This window comes from Lithobates pipiens, unplaced genomic scaffold (genome assembly GCF_037356315.1).
Source record: "Lithobates pipiens isolate NorthernLeopardFrog02 unplaced genomic scaffold, aLitPip1_a1.2 Scaffold_25, whole genome shotgun sequence".
In the NCBI taxonomy this organism is placed as follows: domain Eukaryota; kingdom Metazoa; phylum Chordata; class Amphibia; order Anura; family Ranidae; genus Lithobates; species Lithobates pipiens.
Genome location: NW_027507787.1, coordinates 223,856,610 through 223,873,329, shown reverse-complemented (window position 1 = coordinate 223,873,329; position 16,720 = coordinate 223,856,610). Strand labels below are relative to the sequence as shown.

General features: G+C 44.6%; 1 protein-coding gene across 2 annotated transcripts in view; it reads left to right on the top strand.

The window, feature by feature from the left end:
• The window catches only part of LOC143930916 (alpha-2-macroglobulin-like), a 299,885-nt gene extending 291,778 nt beyond the window's left edge, over positions 1-8,107 (top strand). For both annotated transcript variants that reach the window (XM_077455603.1, XM_077455602.1), the window contains exons 34-36: positions 1,311-1,413; positions 6,245-6,286; positions 7,888-8,107. In XM_077455603.1, the coding sequence (XP_077311729.1) occupies positions 1,311-1,413; positions 6,245-6,286; positions 7,888-7,913 (171 nt within the window). In that variant the 3' untranslated portion in view covers positions 7,914-8,107. The remainder of the gene's footprint in view (positions 1-1,310; positions 1,414-6,244; positions 6,287-7,887) is intronic.
• The last annotated feature ends 8,613 nt before the right edge of the window (positions 8,108-16,720 follow it).

Genomic DNA, 16,720 nt, shown 5'->3' with positions numbered 1-16,720 from the left:
AATGTGGCACCGTAAGGGGGAAGGAGTACAACGAGTGGAAGTTCCACTTTTGAGTGGAACTCCGCTTTAAGATAAAAAACCTTTTATGTGTAACAGCCTCCCCAGCACCCCCTAATTACTTACCTCTCCAGCGATGTCCATGAATGTCGAGGCTCCATATCCGAATGGATACAAGGAGCTCTAACTCGGCTCGGGTGCCCCCATAGAAAGCTGCTGGCTGAGGGGGCACTCGGTAGAAGTGGGCCAGAAGTACCAAAGTGGGACCCGAGAAGAGGAGGATCCGGGCTGCTCTGCGTAAAACAAATTGCACAGAGGAGGGAAGTATGACGTTTTTTTATTTTTAACATTAAAGTAAAAAACCTTCTGCCTTTAGAAACACTTTAAAGCAGACCTTTTGTCCTTTTTTTTCAACTTTCCATCTATTAAATCTTCTGCCCTTGTTGTTTTAACTTTGGATAGTAAAACTTTTTTTTTTTCTGCCAGCAAATCCCTTATACAGCCCACTTCCTGTTTCTTGTCTGGTTATTAGCCTAGGCTTATGACATCATGCACAGCTCTCTCTCGCACTCTTGTGAGAATTTGCCAGGAAGGGAGGGGGGTAAGTTATAAGAGGGACAATGAGAGCTGCAGAGCTGAAGGTGTGCCTCCTGTGTAAATCCAGGAAGTGAACAGGCAGCGGCTTCAGCTGCCCACAGTTAAAATGGTTGCAGCCAGACTCAGTGGGGGGGGGGGGGGAGATTTCTGCAGCATATTTGGCAAGTACAGAATCCCATTATATATAAAATAATATGCAAAGTGGTTGGAGAGAAACTTCAGAATGGCAAAGATGTTTTTATTACAAATTATGTAAGCAGACTGCATTCCTCTTTAAGAGTAAACATAAGGTGCTCCAGTGTGTTCTCCCCAAAATGAATTTTAATCATAGACAGAAATTCTGAAAGGAGACAGCTTCTTCTATATTCTCTCTCCCGAAAATCCACAATGCTTAAGGACTTGTGTGACATAGATATATTAAATATATATTAAAAGTTTAATAAAAGTAATTCATTTGAACTAAAACCTCAATCATAGTTTATCTTTAGTGTTTTTACTCTGCATTTCATTTTGCCCGGTATCTTTTTATTTAATATTTCTTCTTTTAGTACTTTTGTTCATAGTTTATTTAGTCCTCCACTACCACTGTTGGAAGCCGACCTTTTAGCATAGTTTGCTTTATATTCTTTTTTACCTGTCACTTCAGCCTGCTTTTTTTGGTTCCGAAGCTCCTAGTTGCATTTGTTTCAATCACTGTAATCTTATTTTTCTCTTAGGTGGGACATTATTCTGTAAATCTGTCTTTTATGGTGGAGCAGGATGTTGATGTCAAGGACCTGAAATCAGCCACAGCAAAAATCTACGATTACTATGAGACAGGTAATAGTCTTCTCTTCTACTAGTCGGTACAATAATCACACCTATAGAGGGTCTAGACCAGGGGTCTCCAAACTGTGACCCTTTCCTTGCCTCAATCCGGCCCCTGGGGCACTATTCTATCCACTGACACCAGTAATGGGGCATCATTCTTGTTGCTGACACCAACGACGGGGCACTATTCCTCCAACTGACACCATCAAAAGGGCACAGTTCCTTCCATTGACACCAATGATGGAGCACAATATTACCATTGACACCAATGACGGGCACTAGTCCTCCTACTAATACCAAAGATATGGTATTTATTGTGTAAAGGGCAAGAGAAGGAGGAGGAAAGGGATTATAGCGGTGCCAAAAACTACGGGGACACTATATATGTATAAAAAATATTTAACAATATAATTTTATTTTAATGACAAAAATATAAAAACGCTGAACAAGTACAAAAAATATGACATAAACAAAAGTTGAGACAATGGGTACTAAGCAATTGATTATTTAGCTATTAAGCAACCAAAAAGAATCCCACAGGCACAGATCTTGTGTTAGCCTGTGATTTGAGATATCAGCTCCTACATGTTTCGCCAAACCATTGGCTTCCTCAGGGAATCCCAAAAAAAGTGTCAAACATGCTCGATCTGTCCGCCGCAATGTCGCAATCCTGATAAAAATCGCAGAATGCCGCCATTACTAGTAAAAAAAAAAATTATAAAAATTGCCATAAATCTATCCCCTATTTTGTAGACGCTATAACTTTTCTCAAACCAATCAATACATGCCTATTGTGATTTATATAGCTTCAGTCCGGTTTCCGATAATAGTGGTCTCTGTGGCGGATTCACCGCAAGATCATCTTTATCGGTGGTGTGAGAGGGGGTCCCTCCCGTCGCCCTCTGGTGCCCTCCACCGCTTACCAGAGCCATCGTTAGCAGCAGAGACGATCGGATGCTTATCCTTGTCCTGGGTATGGAGAGGAGTGAGGGGAAGATGGCATCTCCATACCATTACATAGCGGAAGCGACTTAAAAACATGACTTCCGCCCATAGCTCTTAAAGGGCCTTTTTTAATTAATTCATTATTTTTTTATGCATTTTAGTGTAAATATGAGATCTGAGGTCTTTTTGACCCCAGATCTCATATTGAAGAGGTCCTGTCATGCTTTTTTTCTATTACAAGGAATGTTTACATTCCTTGTAATAGGAATAAAAGTGAAAACGGTGTTCAAACCATATGAAAACGGTGTTCAAACCACACATGTGAGGTATCGCTACGATCGGTAGAGCGAGAGCAATAATTCTAAGCACTAGACCTCCTCTGTAACTCAAAACATGCAACCTGTAGAATTTTTTAAACGTCTACTATGGAGATTTTTAAGGGTAAAAGTTTGTCGCCATTCCACCAGCGGATGCAATTTTGAAGCATGACATGTTGGGTATCAATTTACTTGGTGTAACATTATTTTTCACAATAGCTGACTTTACTGATGCTTTATTTTTTAATTCTCAAAAAGTGTATTTTTTCCCAAAAAAGTGCGCTTGTAAGACCGCTGCACAAATACGGTGTGACAGAAAGTATTGCAACGACTACCATTTCATTCTCTAGGGCGTTAGAAAAAAATGTATAATGTTTGGGGGTTCTAAGTAATTTTCTAGCAAACAAAAACTGTTTTTTAACTTGTAAACAACACATCTCAGAAAGAGGCTTGGTCCTTAAGTGGTTAAACAAACCAGACCTTCACTCACATCCTCTGGAGCTCTTCTTCGGTGGGACAAGTTGACAAATGTTACAATTATACAATGGTTAACATTTTTCTTTGGCAACATCTGTATAAACTGCAACTAAATTTGAGCTATTCAGCTTTAGAGCCCATTCATACCATTGGGGTGCGGTATTGTGTGCTGTTCTGAATGGCACCACAATGCACCTTCTTGGGGTACTTGTGTTGCAGCACAGCACTAACCTTTGCACTGCTGAAATTGCCGTGTGCACAATTTTTTTGGTACATTGTGGTCAAAGGTGTGCGCAGCCTGTTGCAATAGGGTGTGCACCCCGAATCTCAAGCACACATGCGTGTGTCTACATATGTATGGCCACCGGCACATTGATCTCCCTGTCGACACAGCAAAAGAGAAGTGCGCAAGCACTTCTCTTTTGGCAGAGCTGGTAAGAGGGAAATCTTTCACATCTGCCACACAGAATGCTAATGCACACAGGGTGATTAGGGTGTGCCCAGCGCAGCCCTGTGTGCACGCCTATGAGTGTGGTGTGTTGAGCAACACAGTTAAATGCATTTAGTGCACCACAGAGAAAAGGCCTTAGGAATGAATAAAATTGAGTTTTTCATTGCCTTCGTATTTCTGTGAAAATCAGGAGTTTTCTACCATATTTCACTGCCTTGGATAATAGATTTGGGCTGATGGCCTCCCATGGCTTCTGCTACCATTTATATGCGGATGACACCAAAATCTATCTTTCTGGCGCTCAGCTCACCCCATCAGTCTCCTCACACATCACTGGTTTACTAACAGACGTATCAGCCTGGATGTCACACCACTTCCTCAAACAGAATCTAAATCCGAGATCTTAATATTTCCTCCACCACGTGCCTCTTCCCCTGTTCGGCCAACTTTGTCCGTCAAACAGTTTCGGCAAACAGTCCGCTCAAAATTAGCATGGACGGACATGGCCACACACGACGTACGAACAGTTTGCTGAAACCGTGCGCGATTACGTGAACGGCACGTACGACGGGACAAAAAATACGACGTCCTATACACTGCATTATATCTTTCGGCGTGTAAATCCTTTCTGAGCATGCGCGGAACTTAGTTTGTCGAACAAGCCTACACACGAGGGAACTGTTCGCTGAAACAAGGTTTCAGCGGACAGTTTTTCGGAAATTCCGAAAAACCTTGTTCAGCGGACTGTTCGCTGAAACTGTCCGCTGAACGCCCACACACGGGCGGACTGTCCGCCGAAACACTGTTCAGCGGACAAAGTTGGCCGAACAGTCCCCGCGTGTGTACGCGGCCTAACTTCTCTGTCAAGAGCAATGGCACATATATCAATCTGTCCCCACATGCCAAGGTGCTAGGGGGGTAATCCTAGACTCTGAACTGTCCTCTCAGGCCCACATCCAATCCCTGTTCTAATCATGCCGCCTTAACATCCACAACATCTCTCGCCTCGACTACTGCAACTCCCTCCTCATTGGATTACCTTTACATAGACTATCCCCCCTTCAGTCCATCATCAATGTCGCTGCCAGACTCATCAACCTTACCAACCATTCAATGTCCTCCACCCCTCTCTGTCAATCCCTCCACTGTTCCACTCACCCAATGAATACAATTCAAAGTATTAACAATAATTTACAAAGCCGTCCACAACTCTGCCCCCAGCTGCATCACTAACCTGGGCTCAAAATACCAACCAAGCCTCTCTCTTCAGTCCTCTCAAGACCTCCTGCTCTCTAACTCACCTTGTCCCCTCCTCCCATACCCGCCTCCAGAGCTTCCCCCACCCTTTGGAACTCCCTACCTCAATCTGTCTGACTGTCCCCTAATCTATTCATCTTTAGACGATCCCTGAAAACCCTTCTCTTTGAAGAAGCCTATCCTGCTTCTGACTAATACACTGTTTTACTTCCACCATCAGCTCATCCCCCACAGATATTACCTTTTGTATCAATTGACCCTCTCTATTAGATTGAAAGCCCTAATGAGCAGGACCCTCTGATTCCTCTTGTACCAAATTGTAAAAGAAATGTGTGTGAAAATCTCACGCTAATTATAAGTGTAGACTGCTGCATTTTCATCACTCCTTGGATACAAGGAGATAATGGAAATATTTGAAAATGTAAAAGGTTGCGCTGTCTCAAAAACAAATAAAAAACTCTTATCAAAAAATATAACAAACACAGTGTATAAACTAGTCGTGAATAAATACCACCAAAAGAAAGCTCTATTTGTGCGAACAAAATGATAAAAATTCCATTTGGGTACAGCATTGCATGACCGCGTAATTCTTATTGAAAGTGCAAGACCCCTGAAAGCTGAAAATTGGTCTGGGAAGGAAGGGGACAAAAGTGCCCTTTATTGAAGTGGTTAAGGTAAAATATGGATTTACAACACAGATAATATTAGGCAGTAGAGAGAGGATGATCCAGCATGGAGATCAGCAGCAAATCCGGAGGCTCATCATGTCACAGCTCCCGTCTCCTTCCAACATGTTTCCCCTTGACAGGCTACATCCAAGGATGGAGGATGGAGGAATGGATCCTCCATTCTCAGACGTAGCCTGTCAAGGAGAAACATGTCGGAAGGAGACGGGAGCTGTGACATGATGAGATCATTGGAAGTTGGGTAAGAGGCCAATTTAATTTTCCTTTGGATTGTTATACTTTATTATCACAGGGAACGGTGGATTAGCACATCCAGTTGGTGAAATACAAACCAACCTGTAAAGTAACTGTAATGTCTGCCTTCCTTTTGTTAATTGCGCAAACAGTTGGAGCTATATAAATCCTGTATAATAATAATAATAATAATAATACTAGAAGGAGGAGAAACTAAGTTGGGTTTAGGGTTTATGAAGATGCAGTGGGCTTTATTTGGCTCTTTAGGGATTGCTGAAGCTCCTTTCAACTATCCCGGATCTATTCTTGTGCCAAAACACAGTACTCTGATTAGCCTCATTAGTTTATGGGGTTTTTTTCACAGAATTAATATAGAAAATACAAAAATACAGATTTTAAACTGGTGGGACACACAAAAAATGCTCAAATACACTATATTATAGAATGTAAAGTGTTTATGTTTTACCTTTCAGATGAACAAGCAGTGGCAGAATACAACCATCCCTGCAACACTGGTAAATATTAAAACAAATTCAGTGAATGAAATGTGTCACTTTTCTATAAAAACTTGGTTGGATCTATGTCTGAAACTGACATTTGTTTGGCTGTTCTGTGATCCTTCAGCTTTTGCACTTTCTAGTTTCTGACCTGAAATAAGTGTGCACATCTACTAATCTGCATATTTGTTGTGGATTGATGACACAAAGTATTGAAATGTGGTATCATAGGATTGCCAGGTAACTAGCATTTTCAGAATAAATGGACAATACTCAATGTTTGTCCCCTATCAGATCTCTTTCATAGTTCATCTGTACTTCATTCTAAAAAAAAAAAAGTACAGTAAGTGGTTCTAAAGGCAGAAGTTTTTTTTTTTGCATTCTCTGCTTTAAGGTAGAAAACCTTCTGTGTAGACATGTGTACTACCGTTTGTTTCACAGTTTATTTTTTTCTGGGTAATTCGTTATGATTGCAATTCAAAAATTTGTTAAATAATAAATTCGTAAACTTGAAAAATTAGAAAATCTGAAAAGTAGAAAGAAAATCTGAAAATTTTAAAGAATAACTAACTAATAATAACTAACTATTAAATTATAAGTATTGTCATTTCCTTTCAAATTTGGCGGTTAGTGAACGTAACCAACACGAATTTATTCAAAGTTACGCATTATTTGATATATTCGATTCCATATCTAAACAAATGGAACAGAACTAATTCATAATAAATAATAACAATTTTATATTATTATTATTTATTACTATTAATTTGTTACGTTCCATTTGTTTAGATGCAGCATTCATTATTTCGGATAATTCGTAACTTTGGATAAATTTGTATTCGTTACGTTAACTAACAGCCAAATTTGAAAGGAAATTCCAATACCTATAATTCAATAGTTAGTTATTATTAGTTAGTTAGTGAGTTATTCTTTAAAATTTTTGGATTTTCTTTCTTATTTTCGGATTTATGGATTTTCAAATTTTCGAACTTTCAAATTTATGAATTTTTGAATTTACAAATGTTCTAATTGACAAATTTATGAATTGCGATCATAAAAAAATGATCCAAAAAACAAACAAAAAAAAAAAACGAATGAAAGAGAAAAACAACGAATTTTTCGGCAGTACACATGTCTACTATATACCAGAGTTTGTAGATGTTATAACTTTTGCGCAAACCATACGCTTATTGGGATATTTTATATATTTATTTATTTTTGTTACGAAAAATATGTAGCAGAATACATATTGACCTAAATTTATGAAGAAATTTGATTTTTTTAAAATGTTTATTGGATATGTTTTAAAGCAGAAAGTAAAAAAATATATTTAATTTTCCTAAATTGTCGACCTTTATTAGCTTATAGCGCAAAAAATAAAACACGCAGTGGTGATTAAAATACCACCAAAAGAAAGCTCTATTTGTGGTAAAAAAAAAAAAATATGATATAAATTTCATTTATATACAGCGTTGCATGACCGTGCAAATCGTTAGTTAAAGTACGCAGTGCTGTATCGCAAAAAATGGCCTTGTTATGAAAGGGGGTAAATCTTCTGGAGGTCAAGTGGTTAAATGTAACTTTTCCTTTTTTTTTTTTTTTCTTCTCTTGCTTTGTAGATGAGAACTCCAGCAATTCAAGTTAAGAACAAAATAACATTTTGCACCTATACCGAAAACTCGGAAATTAAACAATTTAATTAAACATTCTGTAAATGTATCAATAGATTGCATGGGGGAGAACACAGCTACTTTGCAGTCTGGTACTGAAATCTCCTATCTCACCTATTGTGTTCTTAAATTAAAAGGGAAATAAAGTCTGTTTTCCATGAGCATATAATCTGTGTGACTATTGTTGAGTGTGTCTGAAAGTTTTTTTTTTTTATATATTATATTTTTTATATGACATAATACTTGCTTGTACCAATTTTTACCATTTCTTTTTAACACGCATATAGGTGGATCCTTTTTCTATTAGTTATTCGTTTATCAGTCAGTGGAAATCACAACCCTGAGATGATACACTCAAAGACAGATGACACTGGAGTTTACTAAAGGCAAATTTACTGTTTGCTTTGCAAAGAAAACTGCACTTTGCAACAGGGATGTGCAGTCAGGGGAGCCTCACCTGCCATTAAAAATTGTATTTAAAAAAAAAATACAAAACAAAAAAACCCACGATCGAGCTTCGAGGGCCATAGCTTGCCAAATTAGGTAGCCAAAGTCCTGCCCCACCACTGGTCAAAATTTGAGGCTCCTGCCACCTTTAATTCTGGAGATACGGGGCTCCTTGCGTAGCCCATCAGAAGATACATACAGAACTGCCAGTTTAAATACAAGCTGGCACACTCTGTTTGTAGCAGACTGAGAGGATGAGATCACAGTGCCTCTCCTCACTTCTTGTCAGAGGCACTGAGCTCAATGGACAGCTTAGAGCCTTGGACCAATGGTAAAGCACCATTGGAACAAGCTTTCCAATAAAAATGCTGCAGTGGAGGCACGCCTCTCACTGCAGTGTCATAGAAGGGGGGGTGAGTCTAAAGGACACATGTTCCCTTCCAGCCTAGCCCTCTTAACTAGAAGGAAAAAACATGGGTTTATGGGTATAAGATTTACCCATAATCTTCTGCTGCTGAAGCTAAAGCTAAATCATATATTATGCTATATGTTATAACATAATCATTTATTATTTATCTACTTAGGCCACGTACACACGGGCGGACTGTTCGCTCAACTTTGTCCGCTGAACAGTGTTTCAGCGGACAGTCCGCTCGTGTGTGGGGCTTCAGCGGACAGTTTCAGCGGACAGTTTGACGAACAAAGTTTTTCGGAAATTCCGAAAAACTGTCCGCTGAAACTTGGTTTGAGCGGACAGTCCGCCCGTGTGTAGGCCACTTTCGAAATGAGCAAACTGTTCCCGCTCGGAGGAAAGTCTGCTCATTTCGAGCGCGTGTGCAGGTAGGCGGGGCCCGCGAAGGAGACGTCGCGGGCCCCGCCGCCTGGTATGGACTTAAAGGGGAACCCCAACGCCGAAAAAAATCGGCGTGGGGGTCCCCCCAAAGTCCACAACAGACCCTTGTCCGAGCACGCTACCCGGCCGGCCAGGAAAGGGGGGCGAGCGAGCGCGCCCCCCCTCCCGAGCCGTACCAGGCCGCGTGCCCTCAACATGGGGGGTGCCTTGGGGAAGGGGGGGCCGTGCGGCCCCCCCACCCCAAAGCACCTTGTCCCCATGTTGATGAGGACAAGGGCCTCTTCCCGACAACCCTGGCCGTTGGTTGTCGGGGTCTGCGGGCGGGGGGCTTATCGGAATCCGGGAGCCCCCTTTAATAAGGGGGCCCCCGGATACCGGCCCCCCACCCTATGTGAATGAGTATGGGGTACAATGTACCCCTACCCATTCACCTGTAAAATAAAAGTACCCAAAAAAAAAAACACAACACACGAGATAAAATATTTTATTGCACAGCTCCGGGGGTCTTCCGTCTTCGGGGGTCTTCTCGCCGGACTCCTCCGCTATCTTCTTGTAGCTCTTTTGCTAGCGGAGGAGTCCGGCTTTCTTCCTCCCCGCCGCCGGCCTCTTCTCCCGACTTCGGGGGTCTTGTCCCCCTCTTCGGTTCTTCTGCCGGGCCACCGCGCCTTCTTATAGCTCTTTTGCAGGCGGTGGCCCGGTCTTCTGTCGCCGCCGCCTTCCGTTCTTCTGCCGGGCCACCGCGCCTTCTTATAGCTCTTTTAGAGGCGGTGGCCCGGTCTTCTGTCGCCGCTGTCGCCTTCCGGTCGCCTTACGTTCTTCTTGTTCTTCTTCTTCTCCAGGAGATGTTGACACGTCGCTCTCTCCGGCCGGAATGCCAGAGCCGCGCTGTGCGGCCACTTATATAGTGACAATGGGGCGGTGTCACATGGGTTGGTCACATGGTGACCCCGCCCCCTTACGATGTCATAGCCCCCATGTGACATCAACCCATGTGACCAACCCATGTGACATATACCATGTGACACCGCCCCATTGTCACTATATAAGTGGCCGCACAGCGCGGCTCTGGCATTCCGGCCGGAGAGAGCGACGTGTCAACATCTCCTGGAGAAGAAGAAGAACAAGAAGAACGGAAGGCGACCGGAAGGCGACAGAAGACCGGGCCACCGCCTCTAAAAGAGCTATAAGAAGGCGCGGTGGCCCGGCAGAAGAACGGAAGGCGGCGGCGACAGAAGACCGGGCCACAGGTGGAAGTTCAAGCAAAAACCGCCAAAAAAACACTACAGACCTACCAAACTACCTTTTTCGCACCTGAAACGAAAGCTTTTGGTCAGATACATTATGGAGTTGCTCCAAAAGCAAGCAATCATAGAAGTTCCACAGGAGCAGAGAGGAGAGGGTTTTTACTCTCCCCTTTTCTTGGTGTTAAAGAAAACAGGAGACCTGAGGCCTGTGTTGGACTTAAAAAAGTTAAACCAAATGATTCTAGTCGAATCGTTCAGGGCATGCGTGGCATCAAAAAGATTTTTGTTGGTCTCCCGGAATGGTTGTCTTTGATTTTTGGACTCTCACAAAAGAGGGTTGTGTGCTTCGCCAATTCCGTTTGAATTCTTTCCTGGGTCTATAAGATCTTACGTCCCGGTACCTTTCTGGCAAGTGTCGTCTGAAGGGCGGATTTTTCTGTTGTTTGGATCTTCTGTCCGACGGTATTAGACCCGATTTTCCCCCCGTGACCTTTGATATTGCGGAATCTAATTTTGAACCAAAAAGGTTAGTGCCATCATAAGGGATCTTACACCAGCTGGATTTGGAAGTTGCGTCAGCAACCCAAGGTTTTAGCCAGAGAGCTCTTCTGGAAGTTACTGAGGCTAGCATCGCTCTTGCTGAGGACCTTATAACGTCCACCGCTGCCTCTGCTACAAAATCACCCGCAAGGCTGAGTTCCTGCAGTGCTGAAATAATCTTGTCTTGGTCTGCTGCTTCTACAATAAATTTTTCAACGCCAGACGTCCAGGAGGTGATGGCTCTACCGACTGCTGCTAGAGCAATTGCTGGCCTACAGGCCCCCCCCCCCCCCCGCTGCTGAATAGGCTTTCTTAAGGTCGAGGTCGATCTTGCGATCCATCACATCCTTAAAGGTTACGGCGTCTTCTATTGGTAGGGTTACATGGCGCGCTAAACGCATCAGTGAGGAGTCTACCACGGGAGCGGAGATAAGAGGGTTCACTGCTGGCTCTTTTAGGGATAGAGCTTTGCTAATCTGTTATTCAAGCCGGACTTCTTTTCTGGTTTTTGCCATTCATATTTTATGAGCTCCTCTAGCTCTTCAATAAAGGGGAAGACCTCAGGGTCTTTTTTTAGGTTAGGGAAATATTTCCGTAACTTAGGTGGGACGTCTCTCTCTTCTTCCCAACCGATCGCCTCCTTAACTGATTTCGCAAATGGGTTTATTAATGCAAAGTCGAAAACTGTAGGGGCCAGGGGTTCCTCATCCTCTGGGGAGTCATCTGGATCCTGAGGGGTGTGAGAAGTTGAGGCTGAGTTAGATGACCTGATTGGATTATATGCTGTCACCTGCAAGATTGTTTCTTTAACCGAGTCTCTTATAATATTGGAAGCTTCTCTAGCGTCAGCTTCTTTGTCTCGAGTTGCTTCTTCCAGACAGATTTGGCAAACAAGCTTACTAGGTAATGCTTGCGCTCCACAGACCCAGCAGGTATTAACCGCAGGACGTGTATGGTGCTCCTCTCGGTGTGAGGATGACACTTCTCTGCAATGACGGGAAGACCTTGACCGACTACGCCGAGAGTGAGAGTGTCTTGAGGGGGAACGTTCCTTTCTTTTAGAATGGGATGACCCCGATGACCTGCCAGAGCTACCAAAATGAAAGGTATTAATGGCAGTGCTCTCTTTTTCTCCTCTTCACTACTTACCAATCCATACGTCCCCTTACCTTGTAGTTCTGGGATGGTCTACTAAGGCAGCGGTCTCCATAGGGAAGAATAGAGTACACCAGAGATCAGGAGGACTTGTCTTGCAAGGCAGCAGGCTGTGTGCAGAGATCAGGATGGTAGATGGTGTAGAAAGCACAAGCAGCACTTCAAAACGAAAAAGTCAGTTTTTAAATAGCCCGCCGTTGCCGGAGGAGTGACGTCACCACCGCGCATGCGCACTGGCCGGCTGCGCCGCCCTGCGCCATCTTGGATGCTGGCAAATGCAGAGGGCAAGGGGAAAACGTCACTTCCTGAGCGCCGAGCATCCGAACGCAGCCGCCATGATGGAGAGGTCACAGCGCTGTGGAACTACAGGGCTCAGCATGCCCAGAGCGAAAGGAAAGGGAAAAAAAAGGAAGAAAAGAGAAAAACGAAAAACAAGCAGAAAGAGAGGCATGCCTGGGAAGTAAGTAGGAACCAAAACAGATAGGGGGGAGACCGCTGCAAACTATTAAAACCTTTTTAAGGTTTTGTCTTTTAAAGATTTGTTATGTTGATTTTGTTGTCTTGCCCCTGAGACCACCAGAGTGGGGCCCCCTGCGTTATAGCTCATTTAGAGACCGTACGGACAGGGGCTTCCAGGTAGGAGAGGCTGAACCTAGCTGGGGTAGTGCGGTAAGGGGCTCCATTGCTAACCGATCGCAAACGTGATGTCCCATTCTTGTGAGGAAAAAAAGGAGAATGCAACGGTGGACTCCTCTTCAAATCTTATAGCTAACCAGTCCTATCAGGTTGTGGAGGCGGAGTCACAACCCAGTGTGTGTGCTGCCATGATGCGTCAGGAAATGTTCTTTAACTCAGCGCTCATTTTCGTATTTACTATAGCGTCTTGTAAAAAAGACACTGGAGCTAAAATGAGAGCTATTTGCAGGTCTGAGCATGCTCAGTTGTGTTGGCACCTAGTTGTACAAAAATGGGGAATTTATCTCTTCTCAGACTTTTAAAGATATTTCAGTGTAGAAATCACTTGTTTACACACTTTCAAAGCAGATTATCTTTAAATAATATACTGCTCAGTGCTATTTAGGCAATTATATCTTGCTCTAAACAATATTTCCATGTGCAATTCTCCAGGTTTTAGCATAGTAAGGGTTTGGGCACTATTTGGTTTCAGGGAACTATAGTAAAGGGAGTATTTTCTCACCAGCGCTGTAGTAAATACCGTTTTAGCGCTAATTAGCATTAATTTGCGGCAATTGCCGATAATTAGCGCTGCGGGGCTATAGTAAATGACCCCCCAAATCTCAAAACGAGGCATGGGGCTGAAGTGGTTAATAAAACCACTGCCACCATTTTTAAGGTCTCTGCTTTATAAAGTTTTGGGGGTTTTAAGTAATCTTCCAGCCTAAAATATGTAAAAATTTGAGGAATATGAAAAAAAATTGCTCTGGCATCCAAAGAGGTTAAAGGGGAAGTATAAATGTTTCAAAGATTTTTGCATGTACTGTACATGTAAAGGAAATCAACTTGATATAAATATTCTCATCATTATTTTTTTTTTTTTTTTTAAAACAACAGTGTCTCGATCAGGGGTAGGCAACCTCAGCCCTCCAGCTGTGGTGAAACTACAAATCCTATCTTGCCTTTGCCTCTAGGAGTCATGCCTGTGATGGTCAGGGTCTTGAAATGTCGCATGGGACTTGTAGTTTCAAAACAGCTGGTGGTCTATATGATCCATTGCCAGTCCGTATCCCAGGGAGTGCAGAAGTGCCTGCCCTCTAGGGGTCATCTGTAAGGTGCCAGCCATTCAAAGAACTTTGATGTGGAGAACTGTGCTGAGGCAGGGGCGGACTGACCAGTCGGTCACTCGGGCGCCGCCCGAGGGCCCGAGGACATTAGGGGCCCGGACTTGGCCACATGAGAGGCCACTTGCAGCGGCTGAATTACATGCCGCGATGCCGAAAATAACACAGCTAACTGTGCGCTGCTCCCCGCCGGCCCCTCCTTCCCTCCCGTCCGTCCCAGGTGCTTGTACTATATGCGTCGTGACATCACCTGGGACGGACGAGAAGAGTGGAGCGGCTGGCGAGGAGCAGCACGCTGTTAGAAGTACTATTATCGGCATCCGGTGACTCGGTAAGTGAAGCAGATGACACCAGGGCCGCTACACGTGATGGGGGGGGACCCGGGGAGTGTACAGATGTAAGGGCCCCGGGTCCCCCCACCCCACAGTGTCCTCCTGGCTGTGTGTGTGTCCCCCTATTTGCATGTCCTCCTGTGCTGTGTGCGTGTCCCCCTGTGTGCGTGTCCCCCTGTGTGTGCGTTCTCCCTCCAGTGTCCCCCTGTGTGTGTGTTTTCCCTCCAGTGTCCCCCTGTGTGTATGCGTTTTCCCTCCAGTGTCCCCCTGTGTGTATGCGTTTTCCCTCCAGTGTCCCCCTGTGTGTATGCGTTTTCCCTCCAGTGTCCCCCTGTGTGTGCGTTTTCCATCCAGTGTCCCCCTGTGTGTGCGTTATTCCTCCAGTGTCCCCCTGTGTGTGTGTGTGTGTGCGTGTGTGTGTGTGTGCGCTCTCCCTCCAGTGTCCCCCTATGTGCGTTCTCCCTCCAGTGTCCCCCTGTGTGTGCGTTCTCCCTCCAGTGTCCCCCTGTGTGTGCGTTCTCCCTCCAGTGTCCCCCTGTGTGTGCGTTCTCCCTCCAGTGTCCCCCTGTGTGTGCGTTCTCTCTCCAGTGTCCCCCTGTGTGCGTTCTCCCTCCAGTGTCCCCCTGTGTGTGCGTTCTCCCTCCAGTGTCCCCCTGTGTGTGCGTTCTCCCTCCAGTGTCCCCCTGCGTGTGTGCGTTCTCCCTCCAGTGTACCCCTGCGTGTGTGCGTTCTCCCTCCAGTGTCCCCCTGTGTGTTGCGCGTTCTCCCTCCAGTGTCCCCATGTGTGTGCGTTTTCTCCCCCCAGTGTCCCCCTGTGTGTGCGTGCTCCCTCCAGGGTCCCCCTGTGTGTGTGTGTGCATTCTCCTTCCAGTGTTCCTGTGTGTGTGCATTCTCCCTCCAGTGTTCCTGTGTGTGTGCGTTCTCCCTCCAGTGTCCCCGTGTGTGTGCGTTCTCCCTCCAGTGTCCCCCTGTGTGTGCGTTCTCCCTCCAGTGTCCCCCTTGTGTGCGCGTTCTCCTTCCAGTGTCCCCCTGTGTGTCCGTTCTCCCCCCAGTGTCCCCCTGTGTGTGCGTTCTCCCCCCCAGTGTCCCCCTGTGTGTGCGTTCTCCCCCCCAGTGTCCCCCTGTGTGTGCGTTCTCCCCCCCAGTGTCCCCCTGTGTGTGCGTTCTCCCCCCCAGTGTCCCCCTGTGTGTGTGCGTTCTCCCTCCAGTGTACCCCTGTGCAGGTGTAGCTTCAATGTTGGGATCAAGGGGGCCCCATGATCTTCTATTGCCCGGGGGCCCCATGAGTTGTCAGTCCGCCCCTGTGCTGAGGTCACCATGTCAATGACACATTCTGCATTAACTGCTTGCCGACCATCTCATGCCAATATACATTGACAGAAGGGCAAGTACAGGCATATTAATGTACTTGTACGTTGCCCTTTAAGAAGCAGCTTGCGGGCGCATGCCCACCGCGGGCTCCTTGAGTGTGATCGCTTGTCCCGCAGACTCGGTGTCAGTGGGGATACCCACGATCATCTCACGGAGAGGAAGAACAGGGGAAATGCTGATGTAAACAAGCATTTCCCCATTCTGCCTAGTGACAGGACACTGATAACTGCTCCCTGTAATCGGGAGCTTTGATCAGTGTCATGTCACATAGCCCATCCTCACAGTTAGAATCACTCCCTAGGACACACTTAACCCCTGCAGCACCACCTAGTGGTTAACCTCTTCACTGACATTCACATTAACACAGTAATCAATGCATTTTTAATCGCACTGATCGCTGTATAAATGTGATTGGTCCCAAAAAAGGGCCAAAAGTGTCTGATCTGTCCACCATAATGTCGCAGTCACGATAAAAATGACCGCAGCCATTACTAGTAAAAAAAAAAGATGTTAATAAAAATGCCATAAAACAATGCCCTATTTTGTAGACACTATAACTTTTGTGCAAACCAATCAATAAGCGCTTATTGCGATTTTTTTTTTTTTTTTTTACAAAAAATATGTAGAAGAATACGTATCAGCCTGAACTGTGGGGAAAAAATGTTTTTTTATATATATTTTGGGGATATTTATTATAGCAAAAGTAAAAATAATGCATTTTTTTTTTCAAAATTGATGCTTTTTTTATTTATAGCGCAAACAATAAAAACCTCAGAGGTGACCAAATACCACCAAAGGAAAGCTCTGTTTGTGGGGGAAAAAAGGACGTCAATTTGGTTTGGGAGCCACATCGCACAATTGCGCAATTTTCAGTTAAAGCAACGCAGTGCCGAATGGTCTTTTGCCAGCCAAATGGTCTGGGGCTGAAGTGGTTAACAGACAGTAGACCATGTCTGAGAAAACACTGGGCAGTATGGTAGAAAATTAACTATTGACTTGGCTGTAATAATTATGAAGTAATGAAACAGAAATAATGCGACA